The sequence below is a fragment of the Eublepharis macularius genome, chromosome 12, assembly GCF_028583425.1.
Source record: "Eublepharis macularius isolate TG4126 chromosome 12, MPM_Emac_v1.0, whole genome shotgun sequence".
Classification (NCBI taxonomy): Eukaryota; Metazoa; Chordata; class Lepidosauria; order Squamata; family Eublepharidae; genus Eublepharis; species Eublepharis macularius.
In genome coordinates, this window is record NC_072801.1 from 77419806 (window position 1) to 77438216 (window position 18411).

The following is an 18411-nucleotide window of genomic DNA, read 5'->3' on the forward strand; positions in this document are numbered from 1 at the left end:
TTTACAAAGACACAGCATTAGCAAGAATCCAATACCAAGTTGAACAAAAGCTGAAACAGCATAAGCAATTCTAGACTGGCATTAGACAACACAAATCACAGGTAGATCATATGAGCACATATTTAAAGCAACATATAGGATGTAAGGCAACATAGTGGTGAAGTCTATGGTGTCTAACTCATTAGTGAAGCATCTGAGACCCCCTCCCTACAATACAGCCCTCCTGTCTCGAATACCTCGTAGCACACATTGCAGACAGCGATGGACAGCGGGGAAGAGACCTGTGTGGTCTGTAGGCATTGCTCAAATAGCATTAGATGGGTACCAGAGCCCAGGCCATTTGCAGCAGCTCTTGGTCACTTATCCTTCGCAACGGAGAAGGAATCCCCAAATGAAAAAAACTCCAGGCTTCTCCGCTCCAAAATTCAGTAATTGTGCCGGGCGCTCTGTGCTGCCTCCTGGAGGACATCCTATAATATAACCCGGGGGGCGGGGGAGAGAGACACACAGCAGGCCTCCCTCGTGACTTCTGGGAAAGGGAGAGAAGCGGCGAAGAAATGGCACGGAGGGGGGAGCCCGCATGCAAAAAAGGAGCTCCGCCCCGCCGCTGCAAACCATTGCAAGCGAAACCACTGGTAAGCGGCAACCCGGCTGGAAGAGGAGGTACGGCTTTTTCTTTCCCTGTTTCCCGGTCTGAGCTAACAACGCAATCCTAAACGGAGGTACTCCAATGTAAACCTGTTGGCTTCAAGGGGTTTAGACTGGGGTAGCTCTGTTTAGGATTGCAAGGTTCGGTCCAGTAGTTTAGGATTGCATTGCAAGATAGTTTAGGATTGCAAGATTCGGGTCCAGCAGCCCCTTCAAGACTGACTAGATTTCTAGTTAGTTGGTCTTCAAGGTGCTGCTGGACCCGAATCTTGCTCTTCTCCAACAGAAGGTTATAATTGTTGCTTAAGAATTAAGGTGGCGGTTGTTGAAATGCAAAGGAAGAGCCGGATCGGGGTCCCCAGTCTTGTTTTCCTTCGCGCTGCCGCTTCTTGCCCTTTTCCTGCCCTCTTGGCGTGTGAAACAGCCTGAGCCCCCTAGGAGCGGCCCCGAAGCCCGAAGGCATTGCGGCGCGCAGCGAAGTCCAGCGCGCGGGGAAAACAGCTGGAGGCGCACAGCTGGGCGGAAGAGGGGATCGGGCAGCCCGGGGATGGCGCTGCGCGGACTGCTCAGGGCTTGGGGCTGCGTACGAGGGCGTCGGTCCCGGGGGCTTTCTCCCGAGGAAGTGGGCTTGCTGGTGGATCGTAGCCTGCGTGGAATCGGGGCTGTGCCGGTCCTCGCAGCGGTTTACATTTTTGCAAGAAGCTTCCTGCTTTGAAGAAGCGGAGTAAGAACATGGATATGTCTTAAATTCTGAACTCAAAATACACACAGCTTTTTTTAAAATTCCCAACTACTATTGGGGATCCTGTATTGGGTGGAAAGAGGACGCAGAAGTGTTTTAAAGAATGTAACAACGTTGCCCTGCCATGGACTATATAATTTTAGTTGGGATACTTTGTATTATAGGAGTACTTTTATAGAATAAACTATGCTAAAGTCTTTTTTTTTTTAAAGTTAGCATTGTGTTGTGGTTAGAGCAGTAGGCAGTGTGGTGTGGTGGTGAGAGCGGTTATTTTAGCGTGTCAGATTAGTCCCCTGGGTTCAAATTACCTCACTCCGTTCACAGGATGCAGCCTAGCTTACTAAACAGGGTTACTGAAGATAAAATAGGGAGGGGAGAAGAACCACGTAACTGTCCTGGACTCTTTGTCACAAGCAGGCTTGGCTATGGGGCAACTAGAGCAGCTGCCCCAGGCTCCATGCTTAGGGGGCGGCAACCACCTAGCTGCCATGGGGTTGCCGTTGCCAGCGTCTCTGGAGTCTTGGCTTCAGAGCAGCGGCTGGGACAATTGCCTGTAGGGTGGTGGGTGGAGAGGCGGATCAAAATATAATGGATAGTTTTGGTTCTGTCATTTGGAGGAGGCCAAGGAGCTGTTCTAGTTGGCAGCAGAGGGTAGGACCTGAAACAATGGGCTTAAATTACATGCACAAAGGTACCGGCTGGATATTAGGAAGAACTTTTTCACGGTCAGAGTAGTTCAAAGGTGGAGTCAGCTGCCTAGGGAGGTGGTGAGCTCCCCTTCACTGGCAGTTTTCAAGAAGAGGCTGGATGAATACTTGTCAGAGAAGCTTTAGGCTGATCCTGCACTGGGCGGGGGGGGGGGGGGGGTTGGACTAGATGGTCTGTATGGCCCCTTCCAACTCTATGATTCTATGATTCTTTGTCTCTGTTTGATTCTCTGGGCCCAGTGTGGGTGCCATCTGGCCTCGTCGTTTACATGGGTGCTGCCAGGAGGCGCAAGTTGAAAACTTGTGCCAGAGCGGAAGCCATTTTCTTTCAGCTCAACCAACTCAGGCTTCTGGCTGGCGCTGGAATTTGGTATCGCTGGACATTCGCCAGCCTCTATCTTGGTTGCCATTTGGCATGAGGTCCAGAACTTTGGGCAGCTGTTGGTGTCCTCCCCCAGTTGGGATAAAATGCAGCAAGATACCTCAGCAGGTTCCCCATTGTCCAAAATGTGTAATATATTAAAAATAGTATAAGGCAGTTGTTTTTCCTTTGTTTTGTCTCTTATGTCCATGCTTCTTCTCGAAGCCCCATTTTCTCTGCTACAGCCAGATCTTTCTTCGCATCCTGGGCATTCAGTTGTATTAACCCCCTACCCCTTTTTCTTGGCACCTCCAGTTGTCCTTCCTCCCTGCCCATTCCCTTCTTATACCTGTCAGGCATTCTTTGGTTTCTGCTATTACTTTCTGAGCCTTAGCAAAAAAAAGTTTACACATTCATAAATGTATCTGATATTTTGTGATTTTTAACTTTTAATGTATCTATTTATACTATGTTTTTATAAAAAGGTGAAGCGTGCTAAAGTGCTCTAAATATAAATGCAAATCTTATCCGATATCCAGGGAATCGCTTACTTTCAATAAATAACACTTCTAATGTCATACAATAAATATCATACAAATATATATATATTGGTTGGTAGCTTTCTGGTTCCTGGAGGAGCCCTTCCTTCGTTTTTCATAATACTTTCTGAACCCTGACGCTCAGGGAAGCATCAAATTAAATTCTCTGTCTTTTGGTGTGGCCTCTTGATCTCGGGTTCTCTCCATTCTCAGAGTGGCCCCAGCTCTTGTTCTTCCCTCATACTCTCTCCAGCCTTTCCAACAAGACTTAAGTCTGTGTTTGGCAAGAGTGAGTATTAATTTAGGCATCTTGCTGAAATGCGGTATTCTCCTACACCCGGATTCTGGACAATGAACTCCATTGGCTTATTTTGCCGGTCTCTTGTTTGGCTTTGCAAAGACACTGGTAGAACATGTCAGACATTAAAAATTGAACTATAAATAGAACCGCAAGCTTTAATTTTCTTAATGAGTGCAATTAATGAGCTAAAATAGCTGATTAACCCCATCCCTTTCCTGCTTCCCCTACTCTTCCCGCTCTGGTTTATGTCCAACAACAACAAGTACATTCTTCAGGGTGGCCACTCAGAAGTTCCAGACGATGTTACAAATTCCATTGTCCCCAAAATTAGTGGTAATGGTCTTTCTTAAAAAAATAAACAGAATAATTGATTGTGCTTTTCAGCAAAAAATGACTTTCAAAGCAACTTTCCAGATTTCTTAAAACCGATTCAAATTCAGTGCAAAAGCTCTGTGGGGAGCAGCTCCTCAGATAGAGGAGGACCCAGAAACAACAGGGGAGGTTCCTTCACACCCTCAATGTTACTTGAAAGTCAGAGGAAGGGGGTCCTCGGCTGTACTGGATTTCAGGCACAATGGGTTTGGTCATAATCTTGATAGTTGTGTCACTCTGGTTTGACTCAGTTCAAGTGCACTGGCTCACTGATCCTCTCTGCCTTTGAGCAGCAAAATTCAAATGCATTTAACTGATTCACTGATCTATCAAACATCGATGGACTGTAAACTAAACATGAGCAGTCGGTGTGATGCGGTGGCAAAAAACGCAAACTCATTCTTGGGTTGTATCAAAAGGGCCATAGCATCGAAATTGCAGGAGGTCATAGCCCCTCTCTACACTGCCTTGGTCAGGCTGCACCTGGAGTATTGTGTGCAGTTCTGGAGGCCTCGCTTCAAAAAGGATGTGGACAAAATCGAGAGGGTGCAGAAGAAAGCGACGAGAATGATCAGGGGTCTGGAGACTGAGCCCTACGAGGAAAGGCTGAGGGCCTTGGGAATGTTGAGTTTGGAGAAGGAGAGATTGAGGGGGGACATGCTTGCTCCCTTTAAATATTTGAAAGGCTGTCATTTGGAGGAGGGCAAGGAGCTGTTCCAGTTGGCAACAGAGGATAGGACCCAAAGCAATCGGCTTAAATTACATGCACAAAGGTACCAGCTGGGTATTGGGAAAAAGATTTTCAGGGTCAGAGTAGTTCAAAGGTGGAATCAGGTGCCTAAGGAGGTGGTGAGCTCCCCTTCACTGGCAGTTTTCAAGTAGAGGCTGGATGAATATTTGTCAGAGATGCTTTAGGCTGATCCTGCATTGGGCATGGGGTTGGACTAGAAGGTCTGTATGGCCCCTCCCAGCTCCGTGATTCTGTGATTGTGTTCCTCTCATCTCATAGGGGTGGGGTCACTCTTTCCACCTGCATTTCAGGCTTTTCCTTTGCATGCACTTTTGCCTTCTCTTCTCACTCATCCTTTAGTTGCTGTATCTTTGCCTCTACTGAGCTTTCTGTTTTTACCTCTCATCAAGGATGGCGACACCAGGGCGAGGTGTGCGATCCACGCGGAAGCTGCGGCAGTGGACTGTGGAACAGGTGGAGAGCGGGAAATTTCCCGGGCTGGTATGGGATGACCCTCCAGCGAAGACCATGTTCCGCATCCCCTGGAAACACGCAGGAAAACAAGAGTTCCGCTCTGATGAAGATGCCGGCTTCTTCAAGGTACTGGACTTAATTAATGCCTGCTTAAGATAGAGAGTTAGGGTTGCAAATGGTGAGATTTGTTAGGAGTGTCAGATAGTGAAATGCTAAGGAACTGGGAGCTCAAATTTGACTTCTTTCTGGTTCCAGTTCATTATTGTATTTTTAAAAGAAAGAGAAGACAGTTAAATGGACAATTACAAAAATACTACAAGAGGCCACAGGCTTAGCCAGTTTCCTGTTCAATATTTGATATTTGGGCCCTCCTCTTTCATCTTCTGAACTGAAGCTGTGGGTACCAGACCCGTGCATACTGCAAATGATGCTGTAGTTCCGAGAAAAGCAGAGAAGTAGCTCTCTCTGTGGGGTTGGCTGTGCATGTTGCTGTTTGTCAAAAGTTGATTTGACATGTGCTTCTTGAATCGGAGCTACCTGCAAAATGGGAGAAGTTTGAAATTGATGTATCCAGTCAAGATGGGAAGGGTGGCGACAGGGTTAACTGACGCAGGGTTTGGTTTGGGGGCCATAGGGCTGAAGTCGAGTTTGGGCTAGCTTGCTTGTAATTCTTGCTCGCATTTATTTTATTTATTGATTTTACTTAAAACATTCCCGTGCTGCTTTTGCATCCAGTTCAGGGTCCCCAAGCTGGCAAACGTTAGAACAAAACATTAAAACATTGGAGACTTAAAAAGCATTTGAAATCTTATCTATTTAAAACAATTAAATAAAATACAAACCCATAGAAACACTCAAACAGGGTGGAGGGCTAATAAGAATTAATGAAGGGAATAACAAACAAAATTAAAAAAAGACAACCCACTGACAGAAGACAATGATAGAGGCAGAAGTGAAGGACGTGGTATCTGCCCCGATAATGGTCAGTTTAAATGTAAATGTAATTGTTGATCTTCCAAACTATGGATTGGGAAATCTGCTAGAGCTCCCTTCTCTCTTCTTTTTGCATGCTGTTCTTTTCCTGTTTGTCAGCAAACCTGAGTTTGCCTGGAAATCAATTAAACTCAGGCTTATAGTTCTGATTGTTGGGTTCACATGCAGCAGCAGACTAATAACAACAACAACAACAACAAAACAACTGCGCTTATATACTGCTCTTCTAGACAGATCAGTGCCTCACCCAGAGCGGTGAACAAGTTAATATTATTGTTATCCCCACAATACAGCTGTGGAGCTGGGGCTGAGAGGAGTGGCTGACCCAAGGCCACCTATTGAGCTCATGGCAGTAGTGGGATTTGAACCTGTAGAGTGCTGATTGGCAGCTGAACCACTTAACCACTGTGCTATAGCAGCTGAAAAAGGGAGTAAGCAAGGGACGTGGCAGAACTGGGTGTGTCAGGTTAAAGTTCATATAGAGATGGCCAAATCATGCTTTGTTTATTCTGTGTGAACCAAGCCCAAGTGCTCTTTTATCTCAAAGAGAACTCATTCTGGAAAGGTTATGCTGGGTTGGAAGAGGGGAGAACAAAACTACTGGAGATTTGAAAGCTTGGAGCTTATTAAATTCACACATCAAGGAGCTGGTGTTCCTGAACACAGGCTTGGTATCTGATGGGGGCTCACATGATGGAATTGGCCCTCTGTGAAAAACAGCCTTGCATGCAGAAAACTAGTGCATCAGGGAGAAGGCTAGCCTGTGGAGGAACATTCAGTCCTGTGAGTTCCTGGTTGGCATGCAAGGACAAGGCCTCAGTCCTAATGTGGATGAATGTGCTCCAACATCTCTTCACAGGCTTGGGCCATCTTTAAAGGAAAATATCGCCCTGGAGAACGCCTTGATCCCGCCACCTGGAAGACACGTGTCCGCTGTGCCTTGTCTAAGAGCCCTGAATTCGAGGAGGTGCCATCACGCTCCAAGATGGATATCACAGAGCCCTACAAGGTGTATCGCCTGGTCCCGCTATCTGAGCAGTGTATTGGTGAGGGGCCAAAACTCAAATTTTCTCCTAAAAAGTCCCTGCACCCTCTTTAAAAAGTCTCAGGTCAGGTTGCAGAAGGGAAATCCCTATGTGAGGATCCAGACATCGTTCACTCATACCACAGGGATTGTACAATTAAATAGGACGTATGTGTGTGTTGGGGGAGCTGGCTTGGTTTAACTGGAACCAGAGCCAGTGTGAAACCATTTGGCAACAGTACGAGTTAGCCCTGTACTTCAGGCATCACTGATCACATCAGGAATACTTCGATGTATTTATATATCACTTTTCCCCCCTAAAGCAGTTTACAACATCATCTACAACAACCCTGTGAGGTAGGGTAGGTTGAGAGAGAACGATGGACCAAAGACGTCCAGGGAGCTTCCATGGGGCAGAGTAGGGATTCGAACCTGGGTCTCCCAGATCCTAATCTGGCATTCTTAGCACTATAGCATACTGGTTGTACTAATGACAACTGTAGTTTGGCGAGGAAGATTTGACAGTAAAGATTTCTGTGCTCACACACACCCCATTTCAGATGCTAAGGCTCCTCGTTTAATTCTGCAGAGAGAGATTCCTCAGGTATCTCAAACAGCCTCTCAAGAATCTATTGAAGAAAAGCATGTTTCTACTTAAAAAACAAGCCTTCAGATGCCATGTAGGGATACTGGAGAGCAATACCGGACGCAGCTTCATTTGGGGAAGGGGGAAATGAAGAATATGAAGCTGTTCCATGCAAGAAAGTAGAATCTAGATCGCTTAATTTATTCACAGTGCAGAATCTGTCCTGTCTTGGAACAGAGTTTGGCTATGTGTGTCCGCACAATTTTGGCCGTACCTAATCCTATGCCTGCCCGCTATATCTTGTTGTTTCCTTAGAGAACTCATCACAGAAGTCCAAGAAGAGGAAGTTGAAAAGCTCCCGTGGGTCCACAGAGGAGGGGGGAGGAAGCCCCCCTGAAAGTGCCCCTCGGATACTATCCTCCTTTTCCCTACTGATTATGGTGAGTGTTGAAATTGAAAGGGTAGGACTGAGGCGGGAAGCACTCCGCAAAAGGGTAGCAAAAGGTGTGTGGGTGGAGGATGGCAGATTGCACTGTATCTCGTAATGCTTCTTGCTCCATACTCTTGTTTCCTTCTCTTCTTGTGCAAAACCTTACAAGCTTTGCCTCTTTTGGAGTCTCAACCAAAACCTTGTGCTTTCCCCAATTTCTGGCCCTTAACCCTGCTGTTCCTCACTTTTCTGTTGGATCATTATTTCCCTAGATTCGTTCCATCTGCACGCATGCCTTGTGTGATATTTGTCCGTCATGTTGGAGTCAGGCCTTATCAGAGTGGGAAGGGCGGGCGGGACAGGACAGAGTTGCAGAGGTGGAACTGGGGAATACAATAAAACCGTTGATTGCATGAAGGGTCTTGATTAGATTAACAGCTGGCCTTTTGGCTGATTGAATTATTACGTTTAAACAGGCCTGCATACGATCAGAATTGGCAGCTGGCAAATACAATTCCTAGGGGGGGCATTCCTTAGCTGTGTTCTGCTGTCTCTCAAAGGCTCTGCCCTCTCACTGTATGCTAAATAGTAAAAAGTCCAGTAGCACCTTTAAGACTATCCGACTTTATTGAGGCATCAGCTTTAGAGAACCACAGCTCTCTTCATCAGATTGATGCTGAGAGCTGTGGTTCCCAAAAGCTTATGCTACAATAAAGTTGGTTAGTCTTAAAGGTGCTACTGAACTCTTTACTATTTTGCAACTACAGACTAACATGGCTGTCTCCTCTGGATCTTTGTCAGATGAAGGGAGCGTTGACTCTTGACTGCTTATACTTGACTGCTTATACTCAGGTTAACACAGCTAACTCTTCTGGATCACTGTATGCTGAAAGAGTTGCTGTCCTTTCCCGTATGCCAGCTTTTTTGAAAAAAATGAAACCTCCTTGAGAGCTCTTTTGCCTGACTCCCAGCATCATGTGTGGGTTGGCATGCTTTCGTCACTCTGCCCAGGCTGGATGTCCCCTTTTCAAAGTTGTTGACCACTATGCGCTGTGGCTTAGCCACAGAGTGCCTGCTTTGCATACAAGTTTTGTCCCTGTTGTTTCTGATGACAGGGGCTTGGGTAATATGGGAAAGACCCCCGAGTCCCTAAAAAGCTGCTGCTAGCAGACAGGACTGAGCAAGACACACCAAGAATCCAGCAGCATCAATGTACTTCTGCATTGTCATCTAGGGTAGAACCAGTCTCCACCGCCCAAGTCCGGGAACGAGCTCTGCAGGCTTTTCTGATGTAGTGGAGAAAGTCTTGGATAGCTTTCGGTGTGTTTAGTTGTAAGGGAACTCTCATTGTTAGAAGAAAAAGGTTTTTCCATGTCCTATTATGGTAACAGGCTAGAACAACGACCCACGAAAATGAACACGTTGCCCATCACGTTGGCTGAAATTTGTTCTTGGTGCTTAATCAACCGGTTTGGTCGATCAGTAAGAACAAATTTTAATAAGTATCAGGGGCTTCCTGATTTATTTTTTTGGACTGTACTTCATTTACAATAATAAGAAATATTAGAAATGACTTTCAGAGCTGTACCATTTTGGTGGTGGAGGGGAGACTTTTGGAAGGGGTGTGTGCACGTGTTCATGTGGAGAAGCACCGCTGAGCAACGCTGACATGAAATGTGAGCCAAGCTGTGGAACGCACAAACTGATCCATCTCCCTTCTCCTCTAGGATGGAAGCTCAACGTCTGAGGCCACGGCTAGCCCTTCTCTGAACACGGACGCTGCTGTCTCCTTCCAGCAAGAGGAGTTCAGCCCTCAGCCCGGTGAACCAGGTGGGGCGATTCACACCTTGCTGTAAGTTGTGCTGTATTTTCAAAAGCAAAGTCACCTGGCCTCAGGCACTCTTCTCACATTACTCCGGTGCCAGGTGCCCCATTCATGTACTGTTTGTGTTTAGTAGGAGGAGATAATACTCTGCTTTCTAGGGAGGAGTAAGAAGCATCCTGGGAAGGAACGGGGTTGAAAGTCCTATTCTGGCAACACTCACACAGACAGATATTTCAGAATCTTGCCCTTATTTTAAACCTTACCTTCAATGAGAACAGAACGGGAGGGCCTGGCTTGTTGGATGTTGTTAGACAAACACAGCTGGGGGTGGAAGTGGCTTACATACACAAGATGACTCACTGGGGCGGGGAGTGGGTCTTTCATAATACTTCTGTGCCTGTTTCTTCAGTTCCATGAGGCTGGTTGGAAAGGAAATTGTCTCTGAGCCAATGCAATGTAACCTTCCCTTATCCACTTTGTCCCTCCCAGCTGGCATTCCTCCCCCAATGTTCTACTTCAGGAGGGTAGGATTCTTTGATGGGAGGGTTGCTTTCAGATTGGCTCATGCTTCTCCTCGTATGTTTTGTAAATTAATGTGATGCGGGGCAGAACTTCCACGTAACATGCTGTGATTGAACCCTTGTCTGGGAGCGGGTGGCGCATTGCAGTGGAATGAATTATGGGCTGCTTGATGTTGTCATCCTCACTCCTAATCCAGATGTGAAGAATTCCTTCTTCCCAGTTATGTGTCGCTGGCTGCAGTTTCTCTGTGGTGGGAGAAATGCATTCTCCTCGTGCTTGTAGGCCCTCTGTTTCTGGCTCCTTTTGTACACATTGCAAACCCGAAAAAGGCTCTGGCATTGAACCCTGGTGAGCCCTGCCTGAAATTAAGACTGAGAGAATGAGATTGTGAGTGACTGTAGGGACCACTGGCCACCATGCACTCTCAAGTTGGGAGGAAAGAGCACAGATGTAAGATTTTGGGAAAGGACGGCATGGATATAGGTAAGGGTTGGTCACTCCCCAAGTTTTTCATTTCTTATTCTTTATCTTTTTCACTCTTGCCACACCAGCTCCTGACTTGACCGAAATTACCCTCTCTTTCAAGGCAAAGACTGTACCAACAGAGATGCCTCTGGCAGTGATACCAGGTGAGATCCCTTTGCATTTAAAGGGTTTGTTTCCTTTGTAGGAGGTAGGGAAAGAGGGTGCTCGCACAGTAGAGGACGTATGCCATTGTGGTCATAATCTGTTTATATGCAAACTGTGTTCAGTTCCATTGGTCAGTGTGTGGCTGATCTCCCTTCGCCTTTCCTAGACGATTATTCTATTCAGCTGTCCATCTGCTACTGTGGTGTGCTGGTTCAGAGCTTTTGGCTCCCGCAAGGCGATTTCCTGATTACGTCCGTCGCTACTCCGCCAGGAGTGCCAATTAACATGATGCGGCGCATGGTGCTGCCACATCCAAACAGGTTGGAGGACCCCCAAAAGCAGAAAGCCATCCTGCAGTTACTGAAGGATCTGGAAAATGGTGTGATGGCTGACAGCAACCGGGAAGGGATATTCATCCAGTACAAGAGGAAGTGTAAAGCCAGCGTCTCTTGGCAGGGACTCACAGAATCCCAGACCTCTGGCAAGCTGGATAACGGCGTCTTCCTTCAAGTGTTCAGCACCAAGGTATTTCAGTCAGGTACGGTCATGTGCCAAGAATGTTGTTTCCAAAAAAATTAAATAAATAAAGCCTGCATTGTTCAAGTGAGAAATGTTGCTTTTCTTAGAAAATTACCCTGCAGTGTCAGTCCACTGAGATGTTGTAATGTTCATTTTAGATGGTTAATTTACTGAATCAGTAGCCCTAGAATGTACTGACCCATCTGCCTACATTTTCTGCTCTCAGCCTGGAACCTCTACCTGCAGGGCTTAGCTCCCAAGCCTGAACACCAAGTTACTCTATGTATAGGAGACAAACTGGATGGAAATGATAGTCTAGATACTAAACTCATCGTAATTCAGGTAAGTGTTGATCTTGCAAAGGTGCATTGTAGGATAGGAAGGATGAACCATATGGTACAGTCTGGAGCCCCTCTGTGTATAGTGAAAGCCATGCTTTGGAGATTTTCAGAGAAATCAGTTGTGGGTATGCAGGTTCATGTCAGAGTTGCCCTGTAAGTTGCTGATTTCACACAACAACACAATGGATGGAAGTTTAGAAATAAATGCATTATCTAGCAGCTTGGAATCAGAAAATAAACCTCTTCTGGGTTACTGGTAGAGGTATATTATGTGCGGAGGTTGGGAATCAAGGCAGAAAGGTGTAATAGGTAGGAAGTAAAATGCATTATGGGTGGCCACAGTTCAGGTCAAGCAACCAGGTAGACTGGGATGCAGGTGGGGTTTTGTGGCAACAGAGAACTGATACTGAAGAGTGAAGGGGAACCTGAGGCTGAGGAAAAGAGATCTTTCACATCTTTCTTCTCTCTCCAATCTGCAGATGGTGCAGACCTGTGCTTCTCGAATGAGTGAGATAAAAGAGATACCTGACCCGGATTCCTTCTTGGCATCGTTTGCTTTTCCACACCTCTCAGCCTGAAAATTGTGGCTGCTGCTGGTTCTTGCTTTCCCGTTGATGAATATTGTCTTGCACAACAAAGCTCCTGTCTGGGTCATTGAGTTTGAGGTAGCACGTTGTAGGTTAACAGTCTCTTCTCTATTCCGTTAGCATGATCAGCAACTTCTAGAATTTCTAGAGGCACAGTCCCTCTGCTCCTTATGGTTTAAGCTTGGACTTTCTACATTTCCTTTATGTCTGGGCAGTCCAGCTTTGCCAGTGAGTTTGTGTTCATTATATACAAACTTGTGAAACACTAGAGTGACCCAGAATATGTAGTTACATTCTGAGACTGAGGAATTTCCTTTTGGAGTCCTAGTAGCTGTGGCGAACAAATTCCGTAATTTGCTCCCATTTTCTGTGCCTGCTAGAATCCCATTCCTGCCCTTCTTGCACTTTATTTGAAACTGCACATTCTTCAGTCAATTGTGAGTGTGCAACATCTTCCTTTAGAAACAATAAAAGCCGTATAGAAACGAGTGCCTAGATTCTGCCTAGTGTATTCTTTAGATACAACTGAATTGTGTTACCAACCTGGACAGACTTTTTGTCTCACCACGAGTTCAAGTGAAGTCACTTCGCTTCTACAAGATACGCATGGTTATATTTTTAAGCTATTTCGAACCTTAATAATGGTGAAATGTAAATGGCACAATTCGAGTAACAATGGGAGTGAGTGGGAAATAATCCAGTGTGCTGATTGCATCAAGCCGTTTTTTGTCAGGCACTGCCTTCACACTTGATCCTTATCTTTATCCAGTCCTGTCCAAACCCTAGGGAATCCTGAACTGGCCTGTTGCCGGTTTAACCATAAAGAACAAATAGATCCTGATTGGTGGAAAAGACTGGATCTTGAGTGTGTGTTATGTGTCGTCAGGTGGTTTTTTTACTGACAGCAACCCTATGAATGACCGACCTCCAAAACATCCTATCATTGACAGCCTTGCTCCGGTCTTGCAAACTGAAGGCTGTGGTTTCCTTTATTGAGTCAGTCCATCTCATGTTGGGCCTTTCTCTTTTCCTACTGCATTCAACTTTTCCTAGAATTACAGTATTTTCCAGTGGCCTTGTTTGTTCACTGTCTATGTAACCATTTTTCATTGTGTATTGGTTTGGTGAGAATTCTTGTATTTCTTGTCGCACTGAGTTTTGGTGGCTCTGTCTCAATAAACCATTCAACTCATAGTTAATTGAGTTTGTGTTCCTTATTGGTTCACTGTGGCAAAAAAGGACACAGGTACACAGTGAGAACTAATAAACATAAAACGTGAGATTTTAAAGGTAATGGGATAGATCTTGTGAGCAAAAGCACAGCCATTTTTCTTGCTAGCTTGAAATGCAAAGCAGCTTTTGTCTGGCCTTGAGTGTAATTATATAGAGAAATGCTTGGCCAGCAAGACAAGAAGCAGTAAATAGCTACCAGTTGAAACCAGCTAGATAAAATGAGAAAGTTTCACTTAGAGCGAAGAAAAGAGGATAAGCCTTCTGTCTCAGCAAAAAGGTGGGGTTTGTCTCAGAATGGAGCAAGTGGTATAAAAAGATCCTCCCCTCCATTTTAGGGTGAGCTCAGAGTGTTCTTACTGGCTTGAAACGCTGTACCCCTTTTATTCCTGGAATAAAATCATTCCATTTTCAAAGTTCTCCAAGTCTTGGTGTAATCATTGGGCAGAGCAACAGGTCACCAACCATGCTATTTTTGCAACAATCTCATGGCAGCACTTTTCCATTGGCACGAGGATTCTTCTTCCCCTGATTCAAGAGGGAATCGAGGGTTGTTGGAGAGGGAAACGTGTTGGATTTCTATATACTAATGCTAGAAGCCTCTGAGCCAAGATGGGGGAACTAAAGTGCATGATGCTAAATGATCATTTAGAAATAGTGGGTGTCTCAGAATAAAGGTAAAATGAGGAAGATCAATAGTCTATAGGTATAAGGTTTGTAGGCAGGACAGGGAGGGACATGTTGGGGAAGGTACTGCATTTTACATCAACGAATGTGCAGAATCAAATACATTGGAAAACATTAGGAGACAACTCCCCAACAGAAGTGATATGAGTAGAGGGTTACGTAAAAGTGGGGACGGACTGTTGCCCACTTGATCAAGCCCTTTAAGATGATCTCAAGAAAAAACGGAGGTGACTAAAGTAGATAATGTCGCAATACTGCGGGACTGGGTAAACATGCTCAAGTCATGCTGTAGAAAATAAGATTCCTAGACATAAATGACTGCATTGGGACAGGGCTCAGGACCTGGTGGGAATGGTGACTACACAGCTATTAAGTTCAGCATTCATGTCAATGGAAAGTCACCCCTAAAGTCCAAAACTCTTAATCTTTGATTTCAAAAGAGGGAACTTGACAAAAATGAGGGGAATAGTTAATGAGAAGCTGAAAGGGAAATGCAAGAGTTAAATCCTACAGGATGCTTGGAAGCCAGAAGTTATTTTGATGTCTGATATACTTGGTTGCAACTTGCAAGGCATAATTATTAGGTAGAGTTGCCCACCTCCAGGTAGGGCCTGAAGATCTTTTGGAATTACAGTGGATCTCCAGATGACAGAAATAAGTTTGCCTTGGAGAAAACGGCTGCTTTAGAGGGTGGACTCAATGGCTATGGCATTATAACCAGTGGAGGTCTCTCTCCTGTCCCCACCAAACTCCACATCCAAATCTCCAGGAAATTCCCATCCTGGAGTTGGAACTATTGATTATTTTGGTAGAGAGATGGGATTAAATCGTTTGACCAAATAACATGCAAGGCTTTTAGGCGGGTCAGCATTCTCCCACATTTTCTATTACATTTTCATCTTGTAGTACCTCAAAGGAGTTTAGCACAGTAATATATGTGGTTTCTTTGTGGGGGTTTTCCTATCCTATTTTGTCTTATTTTTTCCCCTCACAAAACCCTGTGAAATAAGATTAGGTTAAGACTTGGGCCAAGGCTTCATGGCTGACCAGGGATTGTCTTTTATGGAGACATGATATAAGCTATTCTTTTAAATTTGTCCTTTATTGATGCTTGACATTTCTATAAGGAATAGAAGAAATTGGAGGGAAAATGACCCTTTTCCTGTGAAATACATCAGTCTGAGACTGGCTCAAGGCTGAGCAAGGAAACTGACTGAGCAAGGAAACTGTCACTTCTATGAAGAAATGAATATAAGCTATTATTTTAAACTGTCGCTTATTTGAGGCTTGAATTTCTGTGAAGAAATAAAATCCTGTGAGGAAAAGAAGAAATTTATAGACGCTCGAATTTCTCAGAGGAAAAATTGGAGGGAAAAATGACCCTTTCCTTGTGATTGGACAAGCTTCTGTCCAAACTTCCTCTGATTGGCCAAAGTTAACCAGGGAGTGGTGGGAAGAAGTTAACCAGGTGAGCCTGATCGTTGGACCAGCACCTTCTGACGAATAAAGGGGGGCGTGGCAAAGAAAGGCTGTTTCTTAGGTCGAGCGGCAAGAAATCAGTCCCGTGCAGGGGCGTTATCATGATTGGTTAGATGCTTTCAGGGCGGGATTAAGAAGACCGCTCAACCCCCCCCCCCAGAGCAGCGATCTGATTGGCTGGAGAGGCAAGCCGCGTGTTTCCAAGGTAAAGGCGTTATCCCTCGATTTCCCCTGAGCTGCTTTGCATTAAACAGATCAGCGCTGATTGGCCAGCAGGGATCACTTTTGTAGCGGAGGATATTGCTTGTGTTGTCAGTTTGAGCTTGGCAAATAGCGAGGGGAGAGCTTTAGGTTTGACTGCCTGCAAGTTCCTTAACATTCAAGTCTCAGCCCGTCCTTGACTGATATATTGATAGAAAGTGATTAAAAATATATATATTTTTGCATCCATGGTAATTAACTGGATTCCCAGAGATCTAGATAATTAGCGTGATTCTCTCTTTCTTTGGCAAGCATTACTGCTCCTGGAATCTACCCTTGCCATTCCTCTTTTTCCTATTTTTAAAAAATTAATTACGCCTTACCTTATACAGAGAAGTTTAAAAAAGCTTTTTTAAACGTTATTTCTGATCCTAGTTTAGTGGTAATACAGCTGATTGCTAAAGTTTCTTTAATTCTTGGAGTTTTTAAAATGGCTCACATCTAGTTTAATTTATTAACAAAAATATTAATTGCATCCTCACTTCATTATTGCTTTCTCTTCCCGTTTATTAACCCAGTTGAAAGATTTTAGGTCTAGCTAGAAAGCACAGATAGTATTTAAAAGTCTTCAGGTTTTGAGTAGTTTGATTTATTAATGTATCTTTTCCCACTCAACTGTTTGAATTTCCTGTTAATTATCCATATCTGACTGAGAAATAATACAATAGTTTAATTCCTAACATTCTTATTTTCCAACTTTAATTAATGTAATATTTCTTGTCAGCTGTGATCAGTTGGGGTTTTATTGTCCTCCTGAATAACATTTTTTAAAAATTCTGGTGGACCTGACTATTAATTCCTGGGTTGTAAAAACACCTCCTTTTCCAGTTGACCATTTTAATCCCTTTTAATTAATATCACAATCAAATGTGTAACTGGTTTTATGTTGCTTATGTCACTAAACCTTTCATGCACAAGCATCTCCAGTGACTTTTTTTCACTGTTTCCCATCTCCATTAATTAACGGGGCATAGCTCTCAGACCCACTTCACTGCCAGGTTTGGTGAAAAATAGGGGCAAAGTTTTAATATGAAATAAGGCCAGTTCCCACCTTAATTTTTGGGCTTCAGCATTAAAGAAATGAATTTGTGAGATATTTAGGATTTTAAAAATTAACTGTTTTGCCAGCCACTTAGGTGTCTCTAAGTTGGGGGGGGGGGTTCCCTGATTTAAATACTGTTGCATAGTACAGCTTGCCTGGAAAGAGGTCATACTTTAAGGGTGAAGCACCCACACACACACACACCAAAAATCTTTGAAGTCTGTCCTTGCTGAAGGAGGAAGAGCAACATTTCCACCATGTTCTATTACCCCAACGTTTTGCAACGCCATACTGGATGCTTTGCTACTATTTGGTAATGCCCTTGCTATGCGCTTGTGGGGTGGGGGGACTGACAGCTCCTGCTGACCCCCCTCCTCCATATTAATGATCCCTCATCTCCCAGGTTGGCAGCAACGGGTGCCACCAGACTACTCAAGCGGGAATACTTGAAAGTCAACATTCCAAAAACATGGTAAGCAATGGCAGGTTGGAAGGAGGAGCAAGGATGGAAAGAACCAGGGCTTTTTTTCAGCTGGAACACAGTGGAACGGAGTTCCGGCACCTCTTGAAAATGGTCACATGGCCGGTGGCCCCGCCCCCTGCTCTCCAGACAGAGGGGAGTTTAGATTGCCCTCCGCGCCACCGGCCATGTGACCATTTTCACCAAGGCCGATTTAAACTTTAAAAAACTCCCCCCCCGCCCCCGTTCCAGCTGACCCAAAGTAATATCATTGTGCGGTCCTGAGTCCCACCACTGAGTTCCATCACCTCTTTTCCCAGAAAAAAAGCCCTGGAAAGAACTAGCCATCAAGATATGGGAGAGGGCTATAGAAATGGGATGGAAGGATTTTTTTTTCTTAAACGGGGGAGAGAAGTTGAGTGGTTTATTGCAGTGACTGGCATGTGGTGGCCCCTGGAATAAATCTGGTTCACAGATGGCTAATCAGATGCCAGTCTACCTTAGTCTTCTCTTGCCAGGTCTAGGTTGAGAAATTCCTGGAGGTTTTGGGGATGGAGCCTGGAGAGGGAGGTGTTTGGGGAGAAGAGAGGCTTCAGAAGTGTATAATGCCATAGAGTTCACCCTTCAAAGCAAACATTTTCTGCAATGGTACCCCATGAGCACAGGGAAATTTGATGTTTTAAACTGACAAGCCTAGCAGTTGAAATTCTCAGAAGCCAGGGGGCTGGGGTGACTGGGATTCGGTGCTCTTGCTCTTCGGCCCTTCCCAAGGCAAAGATGGAACGAGAGAAGAGATGAATGGTGGAGTAGCAGGGAAGGCAGGGCAGTGTGGTGTTGGGAGCCGATAGACAAAGAGAGGCTTATCCGTTGTACTGATGACGTTTTTCTTTCTATCTGCAGCGAGGATATCATCGCCTTCAT

At 44.9% G+C, this 18411-nt stretch overlaps 1 protein-coding gene across 2 annotated transcripts; it reads left to right on the forward strand.

Moving 5' to 3' along the window:
• Positions 1 to 600: 600 nt before the first annotated feature.
• On the forward strand, positions 601 to 13525 carry IRF9 (interferon regulatory factor 9). 2 transcript variants are annotated; one of them, XM_054995683.1, is made up of 9 exons: positions 601 to 663; positions 4811 to 5000; positions 6727 to 6913; positions 7793 to 7917; positions 9635 to 9737; positions 10806 to 10883; positions 11051 to 11422; positions 11630 to 11745; positions 12224 to 13525. In XM_054995683.1, exons 2-9 carry the CDS (start codon positions 4812 to 4814, stop codon positions 12320 to 12322), a joined length of 1269 nt encoding a protein of 422 aa, XP_054851658.1. In that variant the 5' UTR covers positions 601 to 663; position 4811; the 3' UTR covers positions 12323 to 13525. The 2 variants fall into 2 exon arrangements, with proteins under 2 accessions (XP_054851658.1, XP_054851659.1); XM_054995684.1 differs by having other exon boundaries at positions 649 to 722.
• Positions 13526 to 18411: the final 4886 nt, after the last annotated feature.

What these genes read in the sequence shown, in the direction of transcription:
- IRF9 (XM_054995683.1), top strand. Translation starts at nt 4,812, where the DNA reads ATGGCGACACCAGGGCGAGGTGTGCGATCCACGCGGAAGCTGCGGCAG. An exon ending in GCTATCTGAGCAGTGTATTG is followed by an intron (nt 6,914 to 7,792) that starts GTGAGGGGCCAA and finishes TTGTTTCCTTAG; the next exon opens with AGAACTCATCACAGAAGTCC. An exon ending in CTAAACTCATCGTAATTCAG is followed by an intron (nt 11,746 to 12,223) that starts GTAAGTGTTGAT and finishes TCCAATCTGCAG; the next exon opens with ATGGTGCAGACCTGTGCTTC.